We start from the raw sequence: 24288 nt of genomic DNA, 5'->3' as shown, positions 1-24288 counted from the left end.
TACAGCGAAAGCTCTGTTAAACGGACATTTCTCCTAACCATGCACATTGGCCGGTCCCAACATTTTTTGATGTTTATTAAGGACAACCTGTATGTACATACACTCGTGGTCACGCAAACCTTACCACTAAACATTTTCAAGTATTGTGCATATTTGACTACATTTTATAGCGGTACTTTTTGCGGTATAAAAATTTTTTATTTAGAAATAAGTTAATGACATGTTATTAATCAAAAATATTAAAAATTAAAAACAAAACACATTCAGCTATAGATAAATCAATTGAAAGATAATGAACTTTACAAAATGAGCTCGAAATGTAAGAGAACTGACGTGCTATTAAAAAATTATATTTTTTTAATTTAATTTCATTTGAAACTTGTAACGTGGCTTTTACCACCTTACAATAATTAACTCCAACACCGTACATCATTTACCCTTACCATACCTCAACATAGTGCTTTCCACCATACTAGAATTATCCTACACGTACTAAAGTTCACCTCACTGCATTGACCAAAGCTACGCACACAACTTACCTCACTACGCTGACGAAAGCTGCGCTATGCTTCTATATAAGCAAGCACTTCACACCGAATGCGATCATTTCTTCCAGCTCGACAGCCAGGACGGTCGCACAGCAGCAAGCAGCAATAGACAGTGGTAAGTGAAGTAGTTAGTTTTTGTAGATATTGCGTTGAAAAGGTAGCACACCAATCGGTGTGTTACCAATGCTCGCAATGGCTCTGCCTTATATACAGTAGAATTGGGTATTTTGTTAGGCTCCGCAGGCATTGCGTTGAAAAGGTATTACACCTCGGTGTGATATCAGTGCGCGCAATGGCTCGACCGTAGTCTCAGTTGCGTTGCGATACAGCGATATCACAGCTGCGCTGCCTCGAACTGCGTCAGTACCACTGTTTGCACATTATAGTGTCCCGTTACCAAACTAACGCGATTAACAGGCGACTCGCATGTAAGTACAGACTAGAGAAAAGGAATAGTGCTGAGTGAGTTGCTAACCGGAGGTGAACGCGTTCGGTCGACATATTTAATTTTATAATTTCTCCTTCGCAGGGGAGCCGGGAAAATACTGCCCTGTATCGTACAGTCGACACCGTGTCTGGGAGTGACTACTCCGCACCAGAAGCCAAAAGGACCAACACCACCTCACCGTAATTACCGTGCCGACTTCAACAAAAACCAACGCCTGGCACACCAAATCCAATCGCTTCCACCTGACTCGCCGTATAAATACAAGCTGGTCTGGCTGTCCACATAAGGGGTGTGGATACATCTTTAAAAAGTGAAAAGCTTTAGAAAGGGAAATGAAAGAGGAAGGTAATGTCACCATACTTGTTCCAACTACCACGGTAAAAATCCCGAGCAAAGCAATAGCAACACGTGATGACATCACATCGGCTGCAAAATTGGCAGATTTGGAGATTATAAACTTCGTGCGGCGATGGAACATACGCTACAGCGGTCGCGAAAATTTGCACGACTTTCTGGAGCGATGCGAAGAGCTAGCCGAATGCTACTCTATAGCAAATAACCAACTTCTTGCTACAATACCGGAAATTTTGCAAGATAAAGCGCTGCAATGGTTTCGTATAAAACGCAATGTCATAAACACGTGGGTTGACTTTCGTTACGAGGCTGAACGATTTTTTTTACCGAAACGACACCTTGCACATCTGGAAGAAACCATCCATCCGCGCAAGCAATTACCCAGAGAGAAAGCAAAAGATTATGTGTTGGCCATCCAAACGCTTATTCGCCAGCACCCGAAACTTCGCGATGAAGATCACACCGAACGTATATATGACGGTCTAAATGTGGAATATCGCTTATACGTCCGACGAAGCGACTTCAACAGCGTAGACGAATTACTCGAGTTAACCGAAGAATTCGAATTGTTAAAAAGCGAGGAGGCCAGGCAAGCAAGAAACACCAATCACTGTTTGATGGCGGTAAGTACTAAGTATTGCCGCGAGAAAGTTTGTTGGCGATGTAAGCAGCCGGGACACCGAATGCACCAATGTCGCAACCGGCAGCGAATATTTTGCTCTCGCTGTGGACGCGACGGAATCATGTCCCGAGACTGCAATTGTCCTACACATGCGACTGTGCAAGCTACTCCGTCCAAACCCAGTACAAAAGCACTCAAAGCAACGATTCCGTTCCCAGAAGGGAAACAAGATGGCCGTTATTATTTGCCCATTACTGTCGCAGGCATGCAGATAGAAGCCCTGGTGGACACCGGAGCCTCGCTCACATATATCGGTAAAGAACTTCAACGTCATCTAGATAAACACCAAATTAAACCCAGACGCCAGACCCGTCGCATTCAGCTAGCTAATCAGACGTATATACCTATCACGAAATTGTATCCTGTCACTATAGAGCTGGGTAACAAGTCTACGCACCTACTTGTTTCAGCTCTACCGACGCTTTCGGAACATGTCATCTTAGGCATGGATTTCTTAATGAAGCGAGACCTGACTATCACCATCGATGGTCAACCCCTAACCGCTACACGCCTAAGCACATAGGCACCTACCAATCACCTTGCTATGCTAACCGAAAGGCAACATCTTACAGAGAAGGAGAATCATCTATTGAATACTCTCCTCACTGAAAACGCGGCAGTATTCTCGACGATCACTGGCCCCAGCACAGCCACTGAACACATAATTCACCTTAAACACTACCGTCCACTAAAGCAGAGATATTATCCACGCAACCCAGCGATGCAAGAAGTAGTCAATCCAACCGAGCACACAAACAGAATCGTGAAAACTATGATTGCACGACGAGCAAAGGCCGATCATCGAACCTGGGACCACCAACTAGCCGAAATAGCTTTCGTAATAAATACATCACAACACGACTTGACAAAAACATCAGCAGCGGAGATAAACTTCGGCTACACCGAAACAAATCCGTAAAGAAGGGAATGTGCCTGACGAAGAAGCCACCACCGTGCTGACACTCACCGAGCTTTGGCAAGAAATTTCTCGCAACTGGTCTACTGCAGCAAAACGCCAGAAGAAATACTACGATTTGCGCAGACGACCATGGAAGCCACTTATCGGCGAGAAAGTACTCAAAAGAGATCATCCGCTCTCTTCCGCAGTAAACAGATATGCACAGAAGCTTGCTCCGAAATATTCTGGCCCATATATCGTCAGAAAATTCAAGTCGACTATCACAATCGAACTCGTGAATCCTAACGCACCAGGCGGGCATACCATCCATGTGCATCTGCAAAATCTAAAGCAGTTACCAACCGAATACTAAAGTCGAGTAACTGCTGGCGCGCTCTCTACCGAGCTTACGGACTCCAGCTCCGAGCCACTTATTACTAATATAAACGAAAGGAAACACGTAGTCAGCGGAATGCCACACGCATCGGGTCGCCATACCAAGCGCCAACCACAGCCACCAGATGAGCCTACAAAGCCACAATCAACGTAGACGCCACCGGGTCAGCTGCTCGAACTCGCCAGAGGGCATCCAAGCAGCCCCAGGAGCACAGCGTCAGCAACTAGCAACCGCGGCCGGTCATAAAACCAACAAAACTGGAAGCATTGCCCCGACAAACGCCGCTCAGCACGAACGCGCGTAAAATACCAACCACCAGACGAGTCCCAGATGCATGTGAAGCAAATCGCGAAGCCTGTGCTACGACAGGGCTGCGCTCCGCCCAAACCTCGACACACCCCGTAGTCAAAACAAATGCTCAGGTGACGCTCTCAGCAGGTCGAAGCGAAGTGACGGCTGCAGCTTCAATCCGACTCGTCCAGCGAGGCGCTGCCTCGAGCAGCGTCACTACCAAAGCCAGCATTAATAAGCAACTCGTAAGGAATGCGCACGAGACACCAGCAACAGCAGCGACTGCCGGGGTAAACGTCAGCTATTCAATCTAGCATCTCAAAATTAATTTTTATATGAAGTTGTAGAGATATGAACTTGAAATTTGGCACGATCGTTAAGGAGATTATAAGCTTCAATATGGTGAAAGACAACTAGTTCCAACTAGTGTCAAAGGGGACTAGTTCCGAACTATCCTCAAAAACACTAGTTGGGGACAATTTTTTTTACACATTTATATTCAAAATTTCTTCTTTTTTTCTCTTCTAACTAAAACTTGTCGATATATTGATATAAGCACCCACATACAACCATTTCTATAAAATTCTTCAAGTTTCGAACTTTAGTTTTCGATGATTCTTTGCAAATGAGAAAAATAAAAAGTTAATGTTGTTTCAATGTTAAATTTATTGATATCTAAAACATAATAAAAAGGAAAAACTAAAACATTCAACGAAAGTTCTTAAAAGAATGGAAAATATTCAAAATAAGATATTAATCAAAAACCAAAATAAAGAAATTATATACAAATTATACAAAAGTAAAAAGCGAAAAGTAGAAATAAAAAAATAAGGAATTTATACAAAAATAAAAATTCCAGAGAGCTGCAAGCAAAGTTTTTTATGCTAAATCATCAAATTCATCATTTAGTTGGGTGTCAGACAGAAGTGCAATGACCTCAGAAGGTAAAGTAGAACGCTTGGTTTTTGGGTGCAAACGTAAACTTGCAATCAAAGGGTCTGACGTGATAAGCAACCTTTGCAATAAATCTATGTTGGTGTCAACTCGGGACGTTTTTCTTGTGAACAGTTCGCCATACTGTCTCGACTCTTTATTGCGTGCTTCTTGCGCTTCTTCAGAAAAGTTTCCTATGGGAAGAATGCATGAAGAAATGATAGCTCCTCCATGAAACAATATTTTGTGGAGAGTTACTGGCATATAGTACCAAGGATATAAACTCAAATAAAGCTCTCTTGTTTCTGACGTAAAATTTTGGAACGCATCTATATTGATAAAATAGCCGCTGTTTATGCAAATAAGTATTTCTCGAAACCGCTTGATCAGATCGACATTTATGCCTGTAATATCCGATGTCTTTTCTGCTTCTTTGAGAAATTTTCTGGCCATATTGCCATCATTTGTGTTTCCTGTTTTCTGTTTCGGCATATCCACAAGAAGACCCATTTCGTTCCTAAACCTGTCTTGTATTTTTTTCTTCCTTCTTGCAACGCTCTCCTTATTTTCATCGCCTGATACGTACCATTTTTCTATTTCCAATCGGTAAGAAATGTGCAACAAGCACTCCATAAACCTTATGTAGGCATGTAGAGGTGAAAGACCAACAGCAAGCATATTTTCATCGATTTCGCGCTGTGATAAGGCATTCATGTCGTTCATAGTTTTTGGAGTTGCACCACATAAATAGCACGCCTGCGATGACGTGTAATTTGAAAGAGCAGTGCAGACTTTGCCGTCAATCATACATAGAATTAAATTGGCTCTAACCGTGAAACTATAACCTGGAAGTTCAAAGCTAGTTGGTTTCAAAACCGAAATTTGCTGCCGAATATGCTCCACTTCCGCTTTAATGACCTCACGCGTCTCTTTCGTGAAAATAAATTTGATCGATCTACAATATCTTGTCGAAGACGCAGCTGGATTTTGCCAAAAAATATGTTTCCTTCCTTCGGCTCCAGAGTTAAGTTGAAGAGGCACCATCGAAAGAGAAAACATGCTTTCGTCTGACATGTTGTCATCCGAAACTTTTTGCATGTAACGGTTCTGTTCAGCTCCATCGCATCCCCATTTTATTATTATGCTCAATTCATCCTGAATGGCAGGGAACGACTTAAAAACCTCATATTGTGCATCTATTACTCTTTTCACCGTGTGGTCTATTAAGGATTGCAAATTGATTTCGGCATATGTTTCAGTAACAGTAACAAGGCTTGGGTAGCACAATAATTTTGATTGCTTAACGAGGTCATAGCATGGATACAATTTCGGACTGTATGCAATCGTATTCCACGGTATTGCTCAGTTGATAAATTTTCGTCTACGATCATGGCCAGTGCTTGATCTGGTGTAAGACTTTTCTTTTCAGTAATGCTTACCCTTCCTCTTTTTATAGCTGTACCTCTCACCTTCGAGAGAGAAGCCGACAACTCTTTGACAATGTTTGCTGAGTCTCTTTTTCCACAGGATCTCAGATACATTGCGGTAGCCATAGTTAATTGTTCCGAAGCTACATTTGATATTAACTCTTTGCATTTCCGTTTTTGTGTACTCGAAGCACTTTCAGCAAACTCTTTTTCTCGCCTTCCGCGTTGAGGTATTTGTTTTGAAGCTGATGGTGCGTGATCAAGAGCAAAATCAACAGCAGAAATTTTTGAACTTAGCCAAATAGCATTGTCATGCATAATCTTGCTTGATGCTTTCAATTGGAACCCTTACTTTTTAAAATGGTATTTATTTGCTTCTAAACGCTTTCCTGGAGATGGCCTCATCAGTTGTTTCGTCAAAGGAAAAGTAGTGTCTCCCACATAATAAAATTGGAATTTTATCGAACTGCATAGAAGATTTTCTGGTTCTGGTAGATTCATTGTTCCATTAAACATTTTGTTTCCGAAATTACAATAAAAACTCCACCATCACTATGGCTTCCGTAAGGGCCTTTATCGGCAACGGTGAACGTGTACTGTTAATAACACAATCCTCAAATATTACTTGTAATTCTAGTACATTGACCCGGATTTTGGTGGACATTTCATTTACATGTATTTGCAAGCTCTCACAACATGAGGCATTCCTGTGTTTAGATAAAATAAATCAACTGTTTCCCGCCACTCATATTCTTTCGTCCCAAAAGGGGATTTTGTCTATAGTCCTACACTGAAAGCTCATGCCAACATTTGACGACAAACTCCAAGCAACAAATAAAACAAACAAAATATACTAGCACCATCGCTAGTATTGCTAGCCGACATTCTGCTTTTATCGGTTGACGGGCATACATACATGCATATGTTTAATGTGCATATCTCCTAAACCACTAAAGCTGCAACAACCAAATCCCCTCATCACGAATATTATAAGAATTACTACCGATAGTGTGAAAATGGATGAAATCGGACACAACCACGTCTACTTCCCATATAGCGCAATTTTAAATTCCACTTCATTCGTTCAGTTTCCAGTGCACAATTCAAAAAACAATTAATATAACGGCATAAAACTTTGCACGAATAGTGTCTTTTGTTTGACTAAAAATTGTTTAAATTTAATAAAAACTGTTCAAGCCCCTGGGTACCGATTATTTAGACCCCGGTACCTATAGATGACTTTTGATCGAAAATGTCGATCCATGTGTGATATATATACCTGGAATTAAGGGATTATCCTTCTCTAATAATGGTTTGTCAGTATGGCGAAAATGGGTTGAATCGGACCAATACTTCCCTTAGCCCCCATATACCTAATACGAGGTTTGACAATTAAGTAATGAGACTAATTTTATTGCCGCACTTGTGGTAAATCCGTGACCTTGAAATTCCCTTTCTCTTTTTCCGGCATCCCTCCCCTCTCCATTGATATATGTACCATCGCTCTAGCTTGTTTAGTTCGCCTGCTGCGTCAAATTGAGTAGACGTGTGCTTGTAGTGCTCAAGAGCAACACGTCGCGATAAAATTTTGCGCCAGATTGGGCGAAACAGCTGCGGAAACGTACGCTAAAATTTTAAGAGTGTATGGTGATAGTGCTCTTAGTCGTGCCTAGGTGTTTCGATGGCACAAAGAGTTTAAGCAGGGGCGTGAAAGCGTGGAAGACGAGGCGCGGAGTGGGAGACCAGTCGAGGTGCGGACTGATGCGAATGCACAGCGTGTTCGTGTATTAATCCGTGAAGATCGGCGTTTAACAGTTCGAATGTTGGCCTCGGAACTGAGTATGAACCGTGAAACAGTCAGTGAAATTTTAACCGACGATTTTGTGATGAAAAAGACATCGCTCGTAACTGGATCCTTCATCACGACACCGCCCTCAGCGTGTCCCATTATTTGGCCTCTAAAGGGATCGCCGTGTTGCAACAGCCTTATTCGCCCCTGTGGCTTGTTTTTGGTTTCTAAAACAAAATCGGTGGTCAAAGGAACCCATTTTGAGTCGATTACGGACATCCAGGCGGCCGTGACGAGGGTACTCGCGGACATCCCAATCGAAGCGTTCCAGAAATGTTACGAAGCATGGAAAACGCGCTGGAATCGCTGTATAGCTGCCCAAGGGGACTACTTTGAAGGGGATGGCAGAGTTGTAGAATAATTTTCAAATATACGGTTTTTATGGAATCGGTCTCAATACTTAATTGTCATACCTCGTTTAACAATTTTCGAGCTTTGAGGTGACCTTGTATCCCAATGAAAATAAGAGAGCGTGTTTTACTCACAACATTGTATCTTTGTGCTTAAAATAAATTTGAGCGAAAATATAAGTAATATGAGGGTATTCGAATATCCGGCAGACTTTACTTTATATGATTATTTTACACCTTAAAGTATTTCCATGGCTTTGATTCTTCCAAGTTGCAAGGGCATAAAATGTTCGGTTCGACCCGAACTTAGCCATTTCTTACTTGTTTACTATACGCTCTTAAATTAAACTGATCCGCTTTCATTTCCGTAGACTTTTCAAACTGAACGGAATCTTTGTTTTTAATATGAGTTAATAAATTGTTTAAAAATCTATGTAGCGATCTTTACTCTTCTGTATATGGCTATGGAATTAGTCCATATCAAAATTCTCACTTTTTTCATTTGTGGAAACCGCTGATATCGAATTATTACAGTATATAGCTGCCATACAAACTGAACGATCAGACTCACGTTATTGCATGAATAAATTGGTTACTTTATATCTTTAAAAAAATTGAATTTTAAGTAAAAAAATAGTAAAAGAAGTAAGTTCATAACTTCTTAACTTATTTTTCAAAATCTATATCGTCCCCGGTCAGGAGGAGGACCACACGACGATAATCGAAGAAAACTTTCAATATAACCTTCGGCTCACCTTTGCCACGTTATTCGGCCGATCGATCGTCTGTTTGCGGGTCGAAAGCATAGATTCAAGACTCATTGCCTGTAATAATACGTTTCGTGACATCCTGCTATTCAGAAAGCATTGTTTCACTGGCGTTAATGATGTTTTTCGAAAAAATTTAGTATTTTTGGAACTAATCATGCTTTGATTTTTCTTAGCCCCAAACGATCTTTCAAAATGTTCTAATCCTTCCGATATTCCAACGATGGCAGTAATCTCTAAAGATCGAATCACTATAGCGTGCACATAGCTGCCATACAAACTGATACATTAAAATCATGTTTTTGCATGGAAAGTTTTTTATTTGTGAAGAGTATTACAGCTTCCGTACAACCGAAGATGTTATTATGTATGTTTCAACATGCCTGTCATTTCCGACGCAAACATCCGCTTCCCGGTGAGTGAAACAAAAAAACTAGTGCATTTATTTTGTGTGTTGTTTGTATGTTGTTTGTTTTGCTCTAAACGTAATCAGTTTTATTATAAGAAAAACTATTATACACCAAATTATGATATACTAAAATAATGCTAAGTACAATACAATACATAAAATAAATATTTTTAAAAATTACTTTACTTATTTTGCATCCCAGCATACATTTGTTATTATTTTATTCATATTTTATTAATTTGTTCGAATTTGACTCGATTTGCATACATGTAGTTCTTGCTCTCAAATAAATTTTTCTCAAATTTATTTTCAGCTTTTTCTTATACATTTGTATATATGTATGTATGTATACTCTATATATATTTTTCAATATATCATTACTTTTTATATGTATGTATGTATGTTTTTTTTGGTTATGAATAGGATTAATAACGTCGAAATGAGAATGTGAGAGTCATTTTTTGTTGGCGCCGCAGTCCGCCCATTATAACTATGTTTGTTACTTAATCATTCTTATTGATATAGTATGTATTATATATCTTAGTTCTTTGGACTGCTTGGACGATTTCCAAGTGGCGTAGTTTCGGGGCACTGAATGCTGGGCTTAACTGCTGCTGCGAACGTCTACGTTAATTTTGGCGCTGAGTTTCTTTTAATTAGATAGATATCACGAGCTTTCCTGTGAGAATTGGGTCTCCAGGGTGGGTCTTCGGTTTGGGTTTTTGGCTTGGTTTCGTATCGGTGGTCCGGGACTGCCGCCATAACCCGCTGCAAACAATTGTGGGCATGAGTCTTTTATCAGTTCTTGTGTTTCGCGTAGTTGTCGCTGAACTTGTGGAGCTAGGCGTTGAACGCTGATAGCCGGTGGGAACTTGTATTCCGTCGGCGGCTAAAAGTATATATATGCATATGTAAATATTTTGATATAACTATATGTAAATATGTTAATCAATTATATAAAATTAATATAAATTTGGATTATGAAAAAAATGAAGTTTAAGGTGTGTGCAGGACACCAATAGTTCACCAAATAATGGCATAACCTTTTATCTAATTCAGAGTTACAGGTGATAGCGACAAAAAATAAGTAATTTATTAGCAAGATGAAAATACACAAGAAACAAGCTGCCGAACCACCTCCCAGCTAACCAGCATCAACACCAACAACAACGTCACCCTTCCAACGTAGACTAACTCTTGTCAACAGGTGCTACTTTAGACTGCGTAGGCAATTGAGAATTAAAGTCCTCTCTCTACGAACAAAAACCAAACTCTACAAGTCTCTTATTATTCCCGTCCTGCTATGTGGTGCGGAGGCATGGACAATGATATCATCTGATGAGTCGGCCTTAGGAGTGTTCGAGAGAAAGGTGTTGCAAAAGATTTATGGTTCTTTGCGCATTGGAAACGGTGAATTCCTCAGTCGAAAGAACCATGAGATATGCGACGTCATTGGCATAGTTCAGCGAACTAAGAGACAGCGGCTGCACTGACTAGGTCATGTTGTCCGAATGGAAGAAAACACGCTAGCCTTGTTTTCGATTCAGTACTCGCCCGTTAAAGTAGAGGAAGACCTCCACTCCATTTGAGAGATCAGGTGGAGAAGGATCTGTCTGCACTTCGTATCTCGCATTAGTGCCAAATAGTGAAAAGGAAGAACGACTGACGCGTTGTTGTACGCTCGGCTATTACCGCGTAAGCGGTGTCTACGACAATAAAGAACAAGAAAATAAACAAAATCAGCCGACCTACGCAGAAGAATGTATTTTTTCCATAAACTAGATTCACATAAACTCATTCAAAGATACATTTAGTATGTGCAAGATTCTTATTCAAAATCTTTTGTGAAATTAACATAGATAAAGAATACCTTGAGTTAAACAAAAAAATTTTGAAAGATTGGTATCTCAATTATTCCTTTTCAACCACAAAGGACCGGGTTGTACATTGATTTTTTCGTAAAAAATAAAACGTTCGTACTAAGGGACAAATACTGATTTTTATAAATGCTGGTTTTTGGAGGATTGACTTTCAAAAGGATTCAAATAGTAAAACGTAACAATTTCTACACCGAATGAAAAATTCACGAAGGAATGATGAAGAATTCGAGCTCTAAGTCAGCTCTGTTCACATTCTTCATAATCAACGAATCTTTTAATACTATATAATGCTTTACAATCCCGTTTGTTGTGTTTTCTTCCAGGTAAAAAAATAAACCTTATCAACTCTTGACTGTATCGAAGCTATGCTTTCGAATTCTGAAAATACATACACGGGTTTGTTTTTCCAATGCAAAATTTTACAAAAGTACTCTTGCAAGAGAGTCTAAAGTTGATTTGAACAATTATTTCAAAATATATGTTCGACTTCATAATCACATTATTTGATGGTTCTAGATTATAACTTGGCAACATTCCTGGAATCATCAGAGGTTTCATAGAGGACATTGGTTACGTAACCGTTGACAATATTATTGCATTTCGTTAGATCAACTAGCAAAATCTCATTTATTTATAATGCTAGGGAGAACAGTTATGTATTCGAAGTTAGGTTACGACAAGTTTCGATGGCCTGGAGACTAGTTGAGATGGCGTTTATACCGAAGGCAGAAAAGAGCTCTAAAGTCGTCGTTGGTGGGACTCATGAAGCTGTACATTCGGAGCCGAATACCGAGGGGTAATTAAGAACCCAGCATGCCTACATCAAATGCTAATTGGTCAACAGTGCTTTGCACGACTTAGTTTCTTGGCTGAAGGGAGCTGTTATGTACAAGGAATTTGATGTGCGGCGGTATAGCGATCTTAGTAGAGTGGGGTAGTGTCATCTTGAAATCTTACCAGGGGCACCATGCAGGGTCGGGTACCTTCTCCACTGCTTTGGATCTTGGTGATTAACGACCTACTTAAAGAACTCGAGAAAAGAACTGACGAAAGTTGGGTTTTGGCTCTACGAAACCATAGTTAAGCCAATAATTATTTCTTGGCTTAAGTTGTCAAGTTTTATGGAGGAAGGTGAGGTAGAAACATCTAGGCACTTTCTACTCTATTGTTCAACCTTTGCAAGACGGAGGTTGAAACATCTCAGCAGCTTTACCTTCGGCGAACTAGGGACATATCCAAATCTGACATTAGCTGTCTCAACATATTTGTGATGGGTTCAAAGCGCTTTGACGATTTGTAAGGGTCTTATGATTTATTATATAGGCGTTTTAACCAACACAATGGATGTTCAAGTGATGATCGACCTCATAACCTAACCTGAGGCTTAATCAAATTATGTCCATAAGATTTTTTTAATATAATGCTAAATTTATGTTAATTACCTGCATCGTGTGCATTTGCATTTGGTCACCGTAATACGGCTGACTTTGGCCTTGTGGAGTCTGTTGGTCGTTTTGCGCTGCCGTCATTGTCATTGTGGCCATCGCCATCGCCGCAGTAGTTGCTTGATGCTGCTGTTGATATTGCTGCTGCCCCGTTGGTTGGCCATAATATGCCAACTGTATGGGCATAGTAGGTTGTGGCGTGCAACTACTACCGGTGCCACCGTTTGCATAAGTGTTGGCCGCTGACACCGCCGCAACTGCCGTTGATTGTGCTGTGCCAATCATGTATGCGTTGGATAGCGGAGTTGATACAGTGTGCATTTGTTGTGCAAGCGGACTGGAATTCATAAGCAATCGCCCATCCATTAGGCGTTTAGGGCTAACATTCGTCTTCATGCCACTCAATAGTTGCGGTGAACCACTTGCAAGTAAATGTTGGGTGAATTGCGCCTGCTGTGTTGGGTTAGATGCCTGCAATAGTGTTAGAGCGTTGGACGTATTAGCGGAGGATGCGGAAGTTTCAGGCATCATATTTAGGGGCATTTGTGGCAATACGGCCATTTGCTGCAACATTTTGGTGTTCATGTGCGAAATAACTATCTGTTGGGACGCTTGGGCATGTTTCAACGCACCGCTGGCCGCCACCGCTGCCGTCGACAGCTGAGTCGCCGCCGGTGCTGACCCATGCGCAAGGTAGTCAGTTGCCAGCACTGGTTGCTGAATGGGCATTGATATTGGTACCGGTACAGCGACTGTGGGCTGGAGCATGGCTCTGGGCATTGTTAGCTGTTTAATGGGTGCTTGGCGAATCGGCGTCGTTTGCAGCGAGCGGCTAGCGGAGGAGCATATAGAGGCAGTCAAACTGGCTGATTCCCAATGTTGCACCAAAGCGTTCAATCGTGCCTCCTCGAGTGCGATTTCTGTCTCGCTGGACGAATCGTAATCGGGTCCCTAGCAATAAAGTAAATTGGTTAGAACTTTACTAGCAATATCAAATATATGCTTACCTCTTCAATTTTTTTATCGAGCATTCGAAAGAAGTTTTGTTGGCTCGTGGAAATTTCCCTGTAGAAAGTAAGAGTTAGAATTGATACTAAAGCATCGGCATAAAAAATGTTTGTTGTTTTAATATCTTACTGGCTTTGAAGTAAAGACAGATTTTTGGCTCGTAGTAGTGACACTGATACATCCTCATCACTATCTTGTGCATCTTTATTGCTTTGCTCGTCATTTTCGTCATTCTTTTCACGTTCCCGATTTTGACACTTCTCAGTATCTTCAACATGACCTTCATCCTCATCTGTTTCCGCATCTGAGTCAGCTGAGAAAAAAAATATACCAAAATTTCTTACTTATTAAATATATAATAATATATATATATATATATAATATCGAAGAGAATTTTCCAGGGAAAAAATGTTTTGATACAGTTTTATTGGGATGTTTACATAAAACTTTATAGGGACAAGCTCACAAATTACAGTTTTATGTCTTAACTTGTGGTTTAGTTTTTGCATTTTATAAATTTCGATTAACAGAATTTTGAGAGTGTAGCAAAGCCCAGAAACTTGTCTACCAAGTTTCATTAAGATGTTGCAATTATTACTAAACTTATCGCTTGTATGGACGGACGGACAGACAGTAAACGAGCTGAGTCGATTACATGACCCTTTATACCTGTCTCTATATATGTATATGTACATCAACTAGTTCTTCAAATTTTGAGTTATCGATCTGAAATTTCACACGCTATTTTCTCCGCAAGAAGCTGTTCCTTTGTCGAAAGCATACAAAATGATCTATTAGAATCAATCCTTTGTATGGTAAACATTTTTATTTCACAAGATTTTATTTGATAAGATTGACAATTGTATTATTATTGCAATAATGTTGTGACAAATTGCTGTGGCATATTGCTGTACATTAGAGCGGTCCGATTTTGTTTTTCCAAAAAAATAGCGTATGCGGATATTGTCTATGGATAATTCCAAACAACTTTGCCTAAGGGACCATGGTTTTAAAACTAGTTTCGAGTGAATTTTAAGGCGAAGTTTAAAAAATCTGAATAATCGGTTGTATGGAAGATATGTGATAAAGTATTCCGATCTGACCGATTTCGATAAATGATCAATACACCTAGGTATTAAATTTCATTTGAATATCTTAAAAATTTTCTTAGGTAAAGTTGTTCAGAATAGTCGATATAACATTTCCATCACACGTGATTTTTCCGTTTCTTTGGCTTCCTGTAAATCAACCCGCTCTAATGCGCATATACGAGTACTTCTAGACAGGTGGACAGGCAGAGAGGTGTAGACAAATTGATTGATTTGATTTAGAATAGTTAGTTCAGAAGTTATATATATTGTTTGTAGCTACATACATATGTATTTATGCTTCTATACATGCATGACCTCAAGTTATTGAAGAAAGTTTACCGCGTCATAACGGCTGAAGGAACGCAAGCAAATTGTTTGGAAATGCTCTTAGCGATGGTGGGTATAGATGCTGATTGGCATTGCAATGGGTACTGCAACTTTGCTGCGCTATGCCATATAATGTAATCAGAATATACTATGTATATGTAGTTGTGTACATACTCATAAGTGACTCCCCGTAAATTATTGCAAATATAAAGTCCTTTAAGTTTTAAGCACTACAGGAAAACAGATGATGAATTTTCAAAGTTCCGTCAAACTTTATAATTGAATAGCTTTAGTTAAATTCTTTTGGAAAAGAAAACTCGGATACATACATTTGAACAAATTTTTTGGAATAGCTTTTGTTCAGTGCCCTATCGAAGATGGAAGATTGAAAACAGCATTAAAGCAAATTTCACCGTTTGACTGGAAAAAGGGTAAATACGCAGTTCAAGCAAGAGGAAAATTAAATAAAGTATACGGAGAAGATGTCTTGACCGAACGCCAATGCCACAATAGCTTTGCAAAATTTCCTTTCGGCAATTTCGATGAGGATACACACAGGACTCGTGAAGCCGATGTGGATAAAATCAAGCCGTTGATCGTCCTAAATCTTCGAATAACAACTCGAGAGATTGCTGAAAAATTTGTCTAACGGAACAGATTAGACTTACACAGATTAATTTTCAAGTGTGACGTAGGGGTTCTACATGTTCTTATGGAACGAAATTTGCTTCATCGCATTAACGTATCGGATTTGATAATCAAATGTAAAAGAAGTAATCCATTTTTGAAGCGACGAAAAGTGGGATGGTTGCAAGAATGTAAAGCGCCAGAGGTTATGGTCTAAAAAAGGTGGACCAGATCAAACCACTTCGAAGGCCAATACTTATAATACTTATTTCGGTCTCTGGAAAATTTTTTGAATGGGTCCGGTATTCGGTCGGCAAGTCGCTCGGTAATTGGAGCAACTATGGATCGGTATCGCACCACAATTAGTCTAGTGGATAATTCGTACCCTCAGACGTGTACAATGCGCACAGTAAACGCTATTGCTCAGAGTATCGAAGAAGACCCAACTGAATTCATCCGCCATCGCTCGCAACAATTGGAATTATGGCCATCCAATTTATAGAATATTTTTCAGAAGGATCTTGTATTATGGGCTTACAAAATCCAACTCGTGCAAAAATTGAAGCCGAATGGCTATCAAGCGAACTTCAAGTGCGGTGAATGTGCCGAAATTGAGATGGCCGCCGATCTCAATTTTCACAAAAAATTTTGTTCATCCCTCTCACTTTGGTTAAATGGGTACGTTAATAAACAAAATTGTCACATTTTGAGTGAACAACAACCATTATTGAAAAATACCGTTATATCCTCAAAATGTCACTGGTTGGTGTGTTTCATGGGTAAAAAAGCTTTGTGCTGATTTTGCCTTGAAACAACTTGAAAACGATAACGATTTTGTAAGAAAATCATTTTATTCGATGAGGCTCACTTTATTTGAGTGGTGCGGTAAATAAAACAAACTGTCGATTCTATTGGAAAGAAAATCCGTAAATTATTACATTACATTCATTTGGAGAGGTGGAATCATCGATTCGTACCTCTTTTGCAGTGAAGCTGTCACTGAAGAGTCGTGTTGATCGATGATACCCAAAACTTTGTGCCCGCAATAGGAAGAAGTTGATCAACAACATCCAGTTCCAACAAGAGGGGCTACGTGTCACTGAACACGTGCTACAACCCAATTATTACGAGGTAAGTTTGGAGATTCAATTATTTCAATTCTGACACTGAATGGCCTTCAAAAAGTTGTAATTTAATACCATTAGACTACTTCTTATGGGATTATTTGAAGTCATTGGTCTTTAGCAATAAAGCAGATTCATTTCAAGCTTTAGAAGTCTATATTGACAAATGACATGCAACTTGCAAAAGAGGTGGTAGACGCCATTTGAATGTTGTTATATTCAGAACTTAATTGTATCGATTATACTTCACATTAAATAAAAAAGAACATTTGATTTACCTTAACAATTATTGTGTTTTTTTGTACTATTAAAATTTGTTGGAAGGGACCAGAACACAATCTAAATCTAAATCATTATCGTTTTGTCGTTGGATTTTCACAAATGACGGCTTCCCCAAATATTTATGTATTCGTTACATTAAATTATATGCATACTCGTTTCTTATATCTAATATGAAGTTCCGACACTTACCGTGACCTCCTTTCTTTCCATTGGCTTTGCTCTTTGATTTTCTGGGATATAAATGGATTTTGCTTTGTCCACAGCCCATAATCCGTGTAGCAGCGTTGCTGCTATTACCGGTGTTGCTATTTTTGCTGCTTCTGTTTTCTAATCTGCTTCAAACAGAACTTGCAGCCGGCTGTTGGTTAGGCCTTATTGTTTTCTGTTCACCCTTGCTATGATTTCTGAAAGCTTCAAATAAGTACATATGGTAAGTCATATTAATATTAATTTTTTAATGAATAAAAATGTATAATTCAGTTGATCAACTAACGGAGTACTGACATTCAAAACTGGACCAAAAGGGTGCTGAGTGAGAGTGATGAATAAAGGGTTAAATCTGACGCTAGTGCAACAAAGTGAGAGACAAAGGTCGCACGTGAAGTGAAGCCTCCCTTGTTAAAAGACAACGATCGGGAGTGTCAAACTTTTAGTGAAATCATTAAGAGTCTTGTGGGTTTTAAATAATTTCTTTTACCTAACTGTGGCACAGTTAAAAAGCGACGCTGGAGAATTCTGGCTGTATGACAAGCGATAATAAGATAGAACCACCCCTGATATTGCGAAGGTAGACGCTATTCTGTCTTCGGCGACGCGAAGAAAAACCAGAACCAGGAACTCCATTTGTATGAGTTATCATATTTAAGTAAGTGAATACTTAAGTGGCGTTTGAGCGTTAGAGATGCGCTTAAGCTGTCACTTGTTGCTCCCATACGGTGATGAAGAAAACCGCTCCGAGTATTTTAGGAAGTTTGTCAACCTTCTGAATGAGTGGCGATCAACTCATTCTAACCCTTCATGCCAGGGTAGCTACAACGTTCCGTTAAGGGGACGTGCAACTGACTGATGCGTACCTATGCGAAATATATGAGTTTGAGATGTATTCCGGAGGCTTGTCAGATTTACGTTCATCCCGAAGGCCGGTAAGAGCCATGTCATGATCAAGGGATAACCAGTCGATTCTTATTACTACTGATTGAGGGACTGATTAACTTGCACATAAGGGGTTGCATTCCGAGAGATTGTTTCTTAGAAGCTCAGTACGCTCTAATTAAGGGTAGGTCAGTAGATACTGCCTTGGATACTATCGAGGCTTGGTTAGAGAAGCCATCAAGGTTAAATAATTCATAGTTGGAACCTTTCTAAATGGCATGGGAGCGTTCAACCATGCTCTACTGGAAGTTTTTAACCTAGTCCAGGGTAAATAATTTTTTAAAACAATAAAAATTATAGTAGGGTGAAACCTATCGAAAACAAAAGATAAATAACACACATTAAGGGAAAAATAATTTACGGAGAATTTATAAATTCTCAAATCAAAATTTCAGATTTTTTTAAAAAAGTCAGTAGGTTCTATATTTTTTCGAATGGTATAAAAAATATAAACTTTACTGTAGTAAATTTGGTCAAAATGAATCTCGATTAAAATCTGTGTTTTTTAATTCATTCATCTTTTTTGCTAGAACTTGATAAAAAAAAACATTCTTAAAAATTTAACCACGTCAAATCCCTCCGTTTCCCCAATCACAAAAACGCTTGTTGTTTTCTCTTTCGTTTCCAATGGTTTTCAATCTACTATTATTATTTCTATTTTTATAATTTTCAAAGGCTTCTGTACTACCCTAATCAGTTTTGGACAGTTTTTGGGTGAGTCGAATCTCAAGAACCTTATTTTTAATCTTCTTCGTGATAGAGTGGTTGTACCTGAATGAGGTAGTGTAAATTGATTTAGAAATACTTGTTGTCAGTAATTGTCGTATTTGAAATTCGAACAATCCTAAAAGGACTCTCCTCCTAATTTATCGGATTTTCTGTCTGCTGACCACTACTCTTGAAACAAATTCCATATCCAAAACCTATTGTCAACTCGGCAGCCTTCAGTAACGAAGAATAGGAGATTGTGTCAGCAAGATATTTGGAATATATTTTTAGCCTATATTTCAAATATAGCTGGGGGCTTGAAAAGTTATGATACGATTTTGACAAGTTTTAGATGTAAGATGGCATATCTGAAGGGCTTTATTTTATTTTGATTATGTGATTGGATCTCTATTTATACGAGTATAGCGTAAAGCGAAAGAATCAGATGAAAATTGTGATATATGAAAAGTAGGCGTGATTCGCTATTTTTCACAGTATCTATTTTTCACAGTGCCTAAGAACCTAAGAAGTGCAGGATAATGTTACTTATCAAATTTGTTTGAATTTTGTTGAAAAGTTCCTGAGATACACAATTTCATTTAGAAGTGGGCGGTACCGCAGCCAATGTCTAATAGAATTTATTAAAATTTGGTGACTTTCTTTTCGCAGTGTATAAAGAATTGCTAGAACTTTAGCCTTAGTAGTTTGAGAGATATCTAGATATATTCAAAAATTTCCAACCAAAGAGGCCGCTAACTGCTGCGACTTCCTGCGCCAAATTACAGGGCCAGATTTAACACTGTAGGTTTTCGATAAACGGCATTTTGTGGGCGTGAAAATAGTGCATCCGACAATCTGCAATATTAGCTTTCTGTAGTGCACTTGCTTAATTTTAATGAATGTATGTATGTAAAAGACAAACAGATCAACAAAACTACAATGCGACAAAAAAGCACTCGTAATTGTCATTAAATTCCCGGGTATTTGATATTAAAAAATGTGTTTTGCTAAATTGGTAGAGCTATCCCTAATTACTATACTTACGAGGCTTCAGAGGAGGTCGAGAAATCGTTGAAGTCTTGCCTCGTTCTGGGGGACCTTCGACCTCTTAAACTGGTGAAAATATTAAAAAGTGAAGGATATAGTGCTTGAAAATCGTCAGCCAAGTTTTTGAGCAAGAGAGCTCGACATGTCTAGCGAGTCCTTTCGAATGATTTAGGTGGATATTTTGGGTTCATACTCGACTCATCCCGATAAAGTTGGTTTTTTTTTTTCAAAAAGATTACCGCAAACTGACCTATTTGGACATGCTTGATCGTTCGAATTCCGATCCCTCATTCATGGAGAGCATTACATCTGCGGATGGGACATGGGTTTATGAGTTTGACATGCAAATAAGTCAACGATCATTGGCATGGAACCCGTTTTCAGTTGATCGAAGGGATAAAACAAAATTCGCTGAGGAAGCTGAAGGCCGTACTAAAAAGTACTTCTGAAAAGTGTTTCCAGAATTAAAAAGTTGTCTGCCATAAATGTATTACATTGAAAAATAATTGTATATGTTGTGTTTTATTTACAATTTCCGGTAACTTTTTTGTCACACTGTATTATACTCTTTTTTAACATGTTGCGAGAGTATACCATAATCATGGCAAAGATTGATCAAGCTTTTCAACAAATTTAAAATTCTTTATCCAAAACTTATAAAGACAATTTTTAATGTTTGGTGCGCTAACTAAGAATTTTCGTAAAATTAATAACTGCTGAAAAATGTTGCCTATAATCCTTTTAACAAATCTGATCGTAAAATCAAAGGAATCATTCACGCATTTTTATTTGTTTTTACTTTGATATACATGTATGTAAATGTAAATGTATGTACATATATGTATGTATGTGTACGTATGGTATGAATTATATGTATGGCATCTGTATGCATATTTTTACATACGCACATATTTTTTTAGTAGTATATATAGAAAGCGAGTAGGTATGTATGTTCATTCTGCTCTCAATTCATAGCTTTCTTTGAGCAAAAACACTCGTGTCGTTAATAAACAATGTATTTTTGCTCTTTCTCTTTTAATTCAAGAAAGTTTACCATATACACAAATATTCATATGCAAGAACATACAAATTAACAACACACACTTTAAAATTATCTGCTATAAACATACACATATATATGTACATGTATGTATATACAAATAGAAGGTGTTGTTGTTGGAAAATATATTTTCGTTTAGAGGGACAATTGTAGAGGCCATGGCGGTGTTTTTTATCCGTTCTGGTCGTCGCACTATCAGACTAATCTGCTACATACATATCTATAGACATGCATGTGTTTAGTTTACTAGAACGTTTTGGCGATTTTTTCACCACGCTCATGCCTAAGATACCATAGATATATTTGAAAGCAGCAATGAGGTGAATATATAGTGCACATGTACGTATGTATGCATGTAAAATATCAAAACAATAATGAACTGTGATAGGAGGTGATATAGTATATACATCTATACATATAAATATGGACAAGTGTGTATGCATATGTTTGTCTTTGGGTATTTACGCACAATTTGCATACATTTGTGGCTATACATATAGTGTAATGTGCTTGCGAACATGACACATACTTGAATGACAGCTGATACCGCCCCTCTCGGCGGCGCCTCTTTTCTGCTTTGGTGGTTGTTTTTTCCTTTTTTTGTTTAATTTACCGCTGAGGTGAAAGTTGACACGGGTGCAGCCGAAATGCAATTATTACTTTTATTTTCTATTTTTTATGCTGATATTCACTAATATTTAATCGTTCTATATATCGCGACGTTGGCTGTAGTCATCACTTTTATGCACATACATACATATGTATGTATGTATGCTTATATACACATATATGAACGTTGTTGTTATTCTGTTTGCTTGTTGTTGTTGTATTTGTTGATTATTTCCATAACACGCACATAATTATTTTAGCGTTGGCGTATGGAAAATTCAACACCTGTGCTGTGTGTTATTTTTTGTTTTTTATTTTCGACTTTTATTGTGCAGAATTCGCCATTTTTTATGCTTTATATAAACGCGTCAAAGTGTCTGATAAAGGGTAGCGCGATTCCCATGGGCAGCAACCACAGTTGGTGTATATGGCACAAACCCTGTTATGTTTAAAGGAATGTCGTCGTCGTCGCCGTCGGTAGCCAATAAACTTAACAACAACAACTTTAAAAATACGTTTTTTAAATGCTGTGTAATGGAATGAAGTATTGGTGAAAGCAACACGATTGACGATGACATTAAATTTATTGGGGACAAAAGCAGGGCGCGTCTCCTTTTTGAACGCCGACGTTTTAGCTGTTAGTGAGCTGGCCAGTCGATACCAATCGCTCATATAAAGATGGCGGCCAGTTACTGAGTAGTTGGTAGGCAAACACCATTTAGGTAACCGCTGTCTAGAGTTTAAAGTATTCTTCGAGCTTCGTTGCCGATTTTTTCACGCCTTTGTAAAATTTCCACTTCCAGAGATATTCAACTTTGGCATTCCTCTATCTACCATTACTTCCTGCAGCTCCCGTTTTTGCTTATTGGACTAGCGTATACGCTTTTCCTGTTTCCTTTCGTCGATTCCAATACTGCTACTTAAAATACCCTTAATGCTTATTCTTCCACTTGCTTTTATTCCTAACATACATACATATATACACACATATGTACATGCTAACACATATACACACACACTTTCATATAAAATATAAACGAGTGCTGGAAATTTGTATCATGCTTTTCACACTTTTTGTAATACTTTTAAAACCAAATTTTCAATTATTGTTATTCACTGATTGTGTTCGCTTGTGTAATTATCCTTCTTATTACTATTTCCTGCATTTTATTTAGCATTTTCATTGGGTTTTCATTGGATTTTTACACAATTTTCACACGCGCCTTTAAGAAAAAATATGCACTGCGCCGTTTTTCTCCGTATTTTTCTACGCGCATCTAACCGAAACTGAACAATTCGTGCTTGCATGGAACGGTTCGTTTCTTCATAGGAAAATCCGGAAGCTTCACAACAAAAATAAGCTTTATACGTCATAGAAACTCACCACCCTTAATAATGAGAGCGCATGTGTTCGGCTTTTGGCTAGCTATGAGTCGTCAGCAGCTGATGAGAGTCTGCCATGGGTTAAGCGTAATAAATGGGGATGTCCACAAGTGCCTGCTTTGGAGCGAACGCGACTGGTTTCGGTATTTTGATTTCGTTGCTCCGGAAACAGCCTTAAAAGCTTTCTTTGCCGTTTTCAAATTTCTATTCATTCAACAATCTTTAGTTCGCTTCGCTCTCTAAAATGTTCTCATACTCTTATTATGTCGGCAACTGGCAACTGGCTCCTGTCTGCAGTTGGGTGCTTGTACTGTCGCCAACACCAATTCATTGTTATCTTTTTTTCGTAGTGCCAATGTTGCTTTCATCGTCGTTGGCATCGGTGTCAACGTCAACGCCAGCGTCGGCGTCGGCGTTGTCATAGTATTTTCTGTTCGGGTGTGCAGTCGCATAAAATTGATTTTTCTATTTTTACAAAAGTTTTTCGCGTACAACGGTATTACTGTTTCGTTGACTATCTTTTCAAGTGCTGACATTTCAAATTCCGTTGGTCCGAATAGCCGTCCGTAAAGATACCCATCACAATGAGACAATTTCACATCCCTTGAAATAACTGCGAATATTCTTGTATATATGTACATACAAAATGGAACGAAAATGTTCATACGATTTAGGACATTTATAAATTTATAAATAAACAACTTCAGTCTCTTTTTGGATTCAGATTCATTCGGTGTCTATATTTTGATATCAACCAACTGAACCACATGTTCTCCAATTCCGTTGCATTCAATTATGGAAGGCAAGCCATTGAACACGGTTCTATAGCATTCGTGCAGCGTGAAACGAGTCACCTTTCAGAATTAAAAGTCGAATAAGAATGAGTGTCAAAATCGTGCTTTGAGGATTTTAACATCATGGTGCACTAAGAATCTATTTGCTGGGTTTTGAAACGAGTTTGTGTCTACTACAAATTAATCGAATAAGGAAATAAAGGCTGATTCATTTCAGATTCCCTAATTTTTTGAAGAGAAAAAACATAGAAAAATTTAATTAAATGGGAAATGTTTATTATCATTCGAAAGAACGTTCTTTGCCATTTGTTATTTGAAGATTATCTCTTTCAAATGTTCACCGCGGCTTCCTCTCAGATGGTCCATCCGTTTAGTATAATTTCGGGCGACTCGTTCGA

At 38.6% G+C, this 24288-nt stretch overlaps 2 protein-coding genes across 4 annotated transcripts in view; one reads left to right on the top strand and one right to left on the bottom strand.

The window, feature by feature from the left end:
- The first annotated feature begins 94 nt into the window (after positions 1-94).
- On the top strand, positions 95-2929 carry LOC109579493 (uncharacterized). 3 transcript variants are annotated; one of them, XM_049458660.1, is made up of 2 exons: positions 95-663; positions 1078-2929. In XM_049458660.1, the coding sequence occupies exon 2, from the start codon at positions 1329-1331 to the stop codon at positions 2553-2555; it is 1227 nt and encodes a 408-aa protein (XP_049314617.1). In that variant the 5' UTR covers positions 95-663; positions 1078-1328; the 3' UTR covers positions 2556-2929. The 3 variants fall into 3 exon arrangements, with proteins under 3 accessions (XP_049314617.1, XP_049314618.1, XP_049314619.1); XM_049458661.1 differs by having other exon boundaries at positions 783-2929; XM_049458662.1 differs by having other exon boundaries at positions 95-976.
- Positions 2930-9385: 6456 nt separating this feature from the next.
- Positions 9386-24288, bottom strand: part of LOC105225624 (uncharacterized) — a 17355-nt gene continuing 2452 nt past the window's right edge. Inside the window, exons 2-6 of the mRNA XM_049458658.1 lie at positions 17327-17548; positions 13816-13999; positions 13686-13743; positions 12676-13629; positions 9386-10242 (exon numbers count right to left, since the gene is read on the bottom strand). Of these exons, the coding sequence (XP_049314615.1) occupies positions 10021-10242; positions 12676-13629; positions 13686-13743; positions 13816-13999; positions 17327-17405 (1497 nt within the window). The 5' untranslated portion in view covers positions 17406-17548 and the 3' untranslated portion in view covers positions 9386-10020. The remainder of the gene's footprint in view (positions 10243-12675; positions 13630-13685; positions 13744-13815; positions 14000-17326; positions 17549-24288) is intronic.

Source organism: Bactrocera dorsalis, chromosome 5, assembly GCF_023373825.1.
Source record: "Bactrocera dorsalis isolate Fly_Bdor chromosome 5, ASM2337382v1, whole genome shotgun sequence".
NCBI classification, from domain to species: Eukaryota; Metazoa; Arthropoda; class Insecta; order Diptera; family Tephritidae; genus Bactrocera; species Bactrocera dorsalis.
This window is presented reverse-complemented; position numbering and strand designations above follow the sequence as displayed.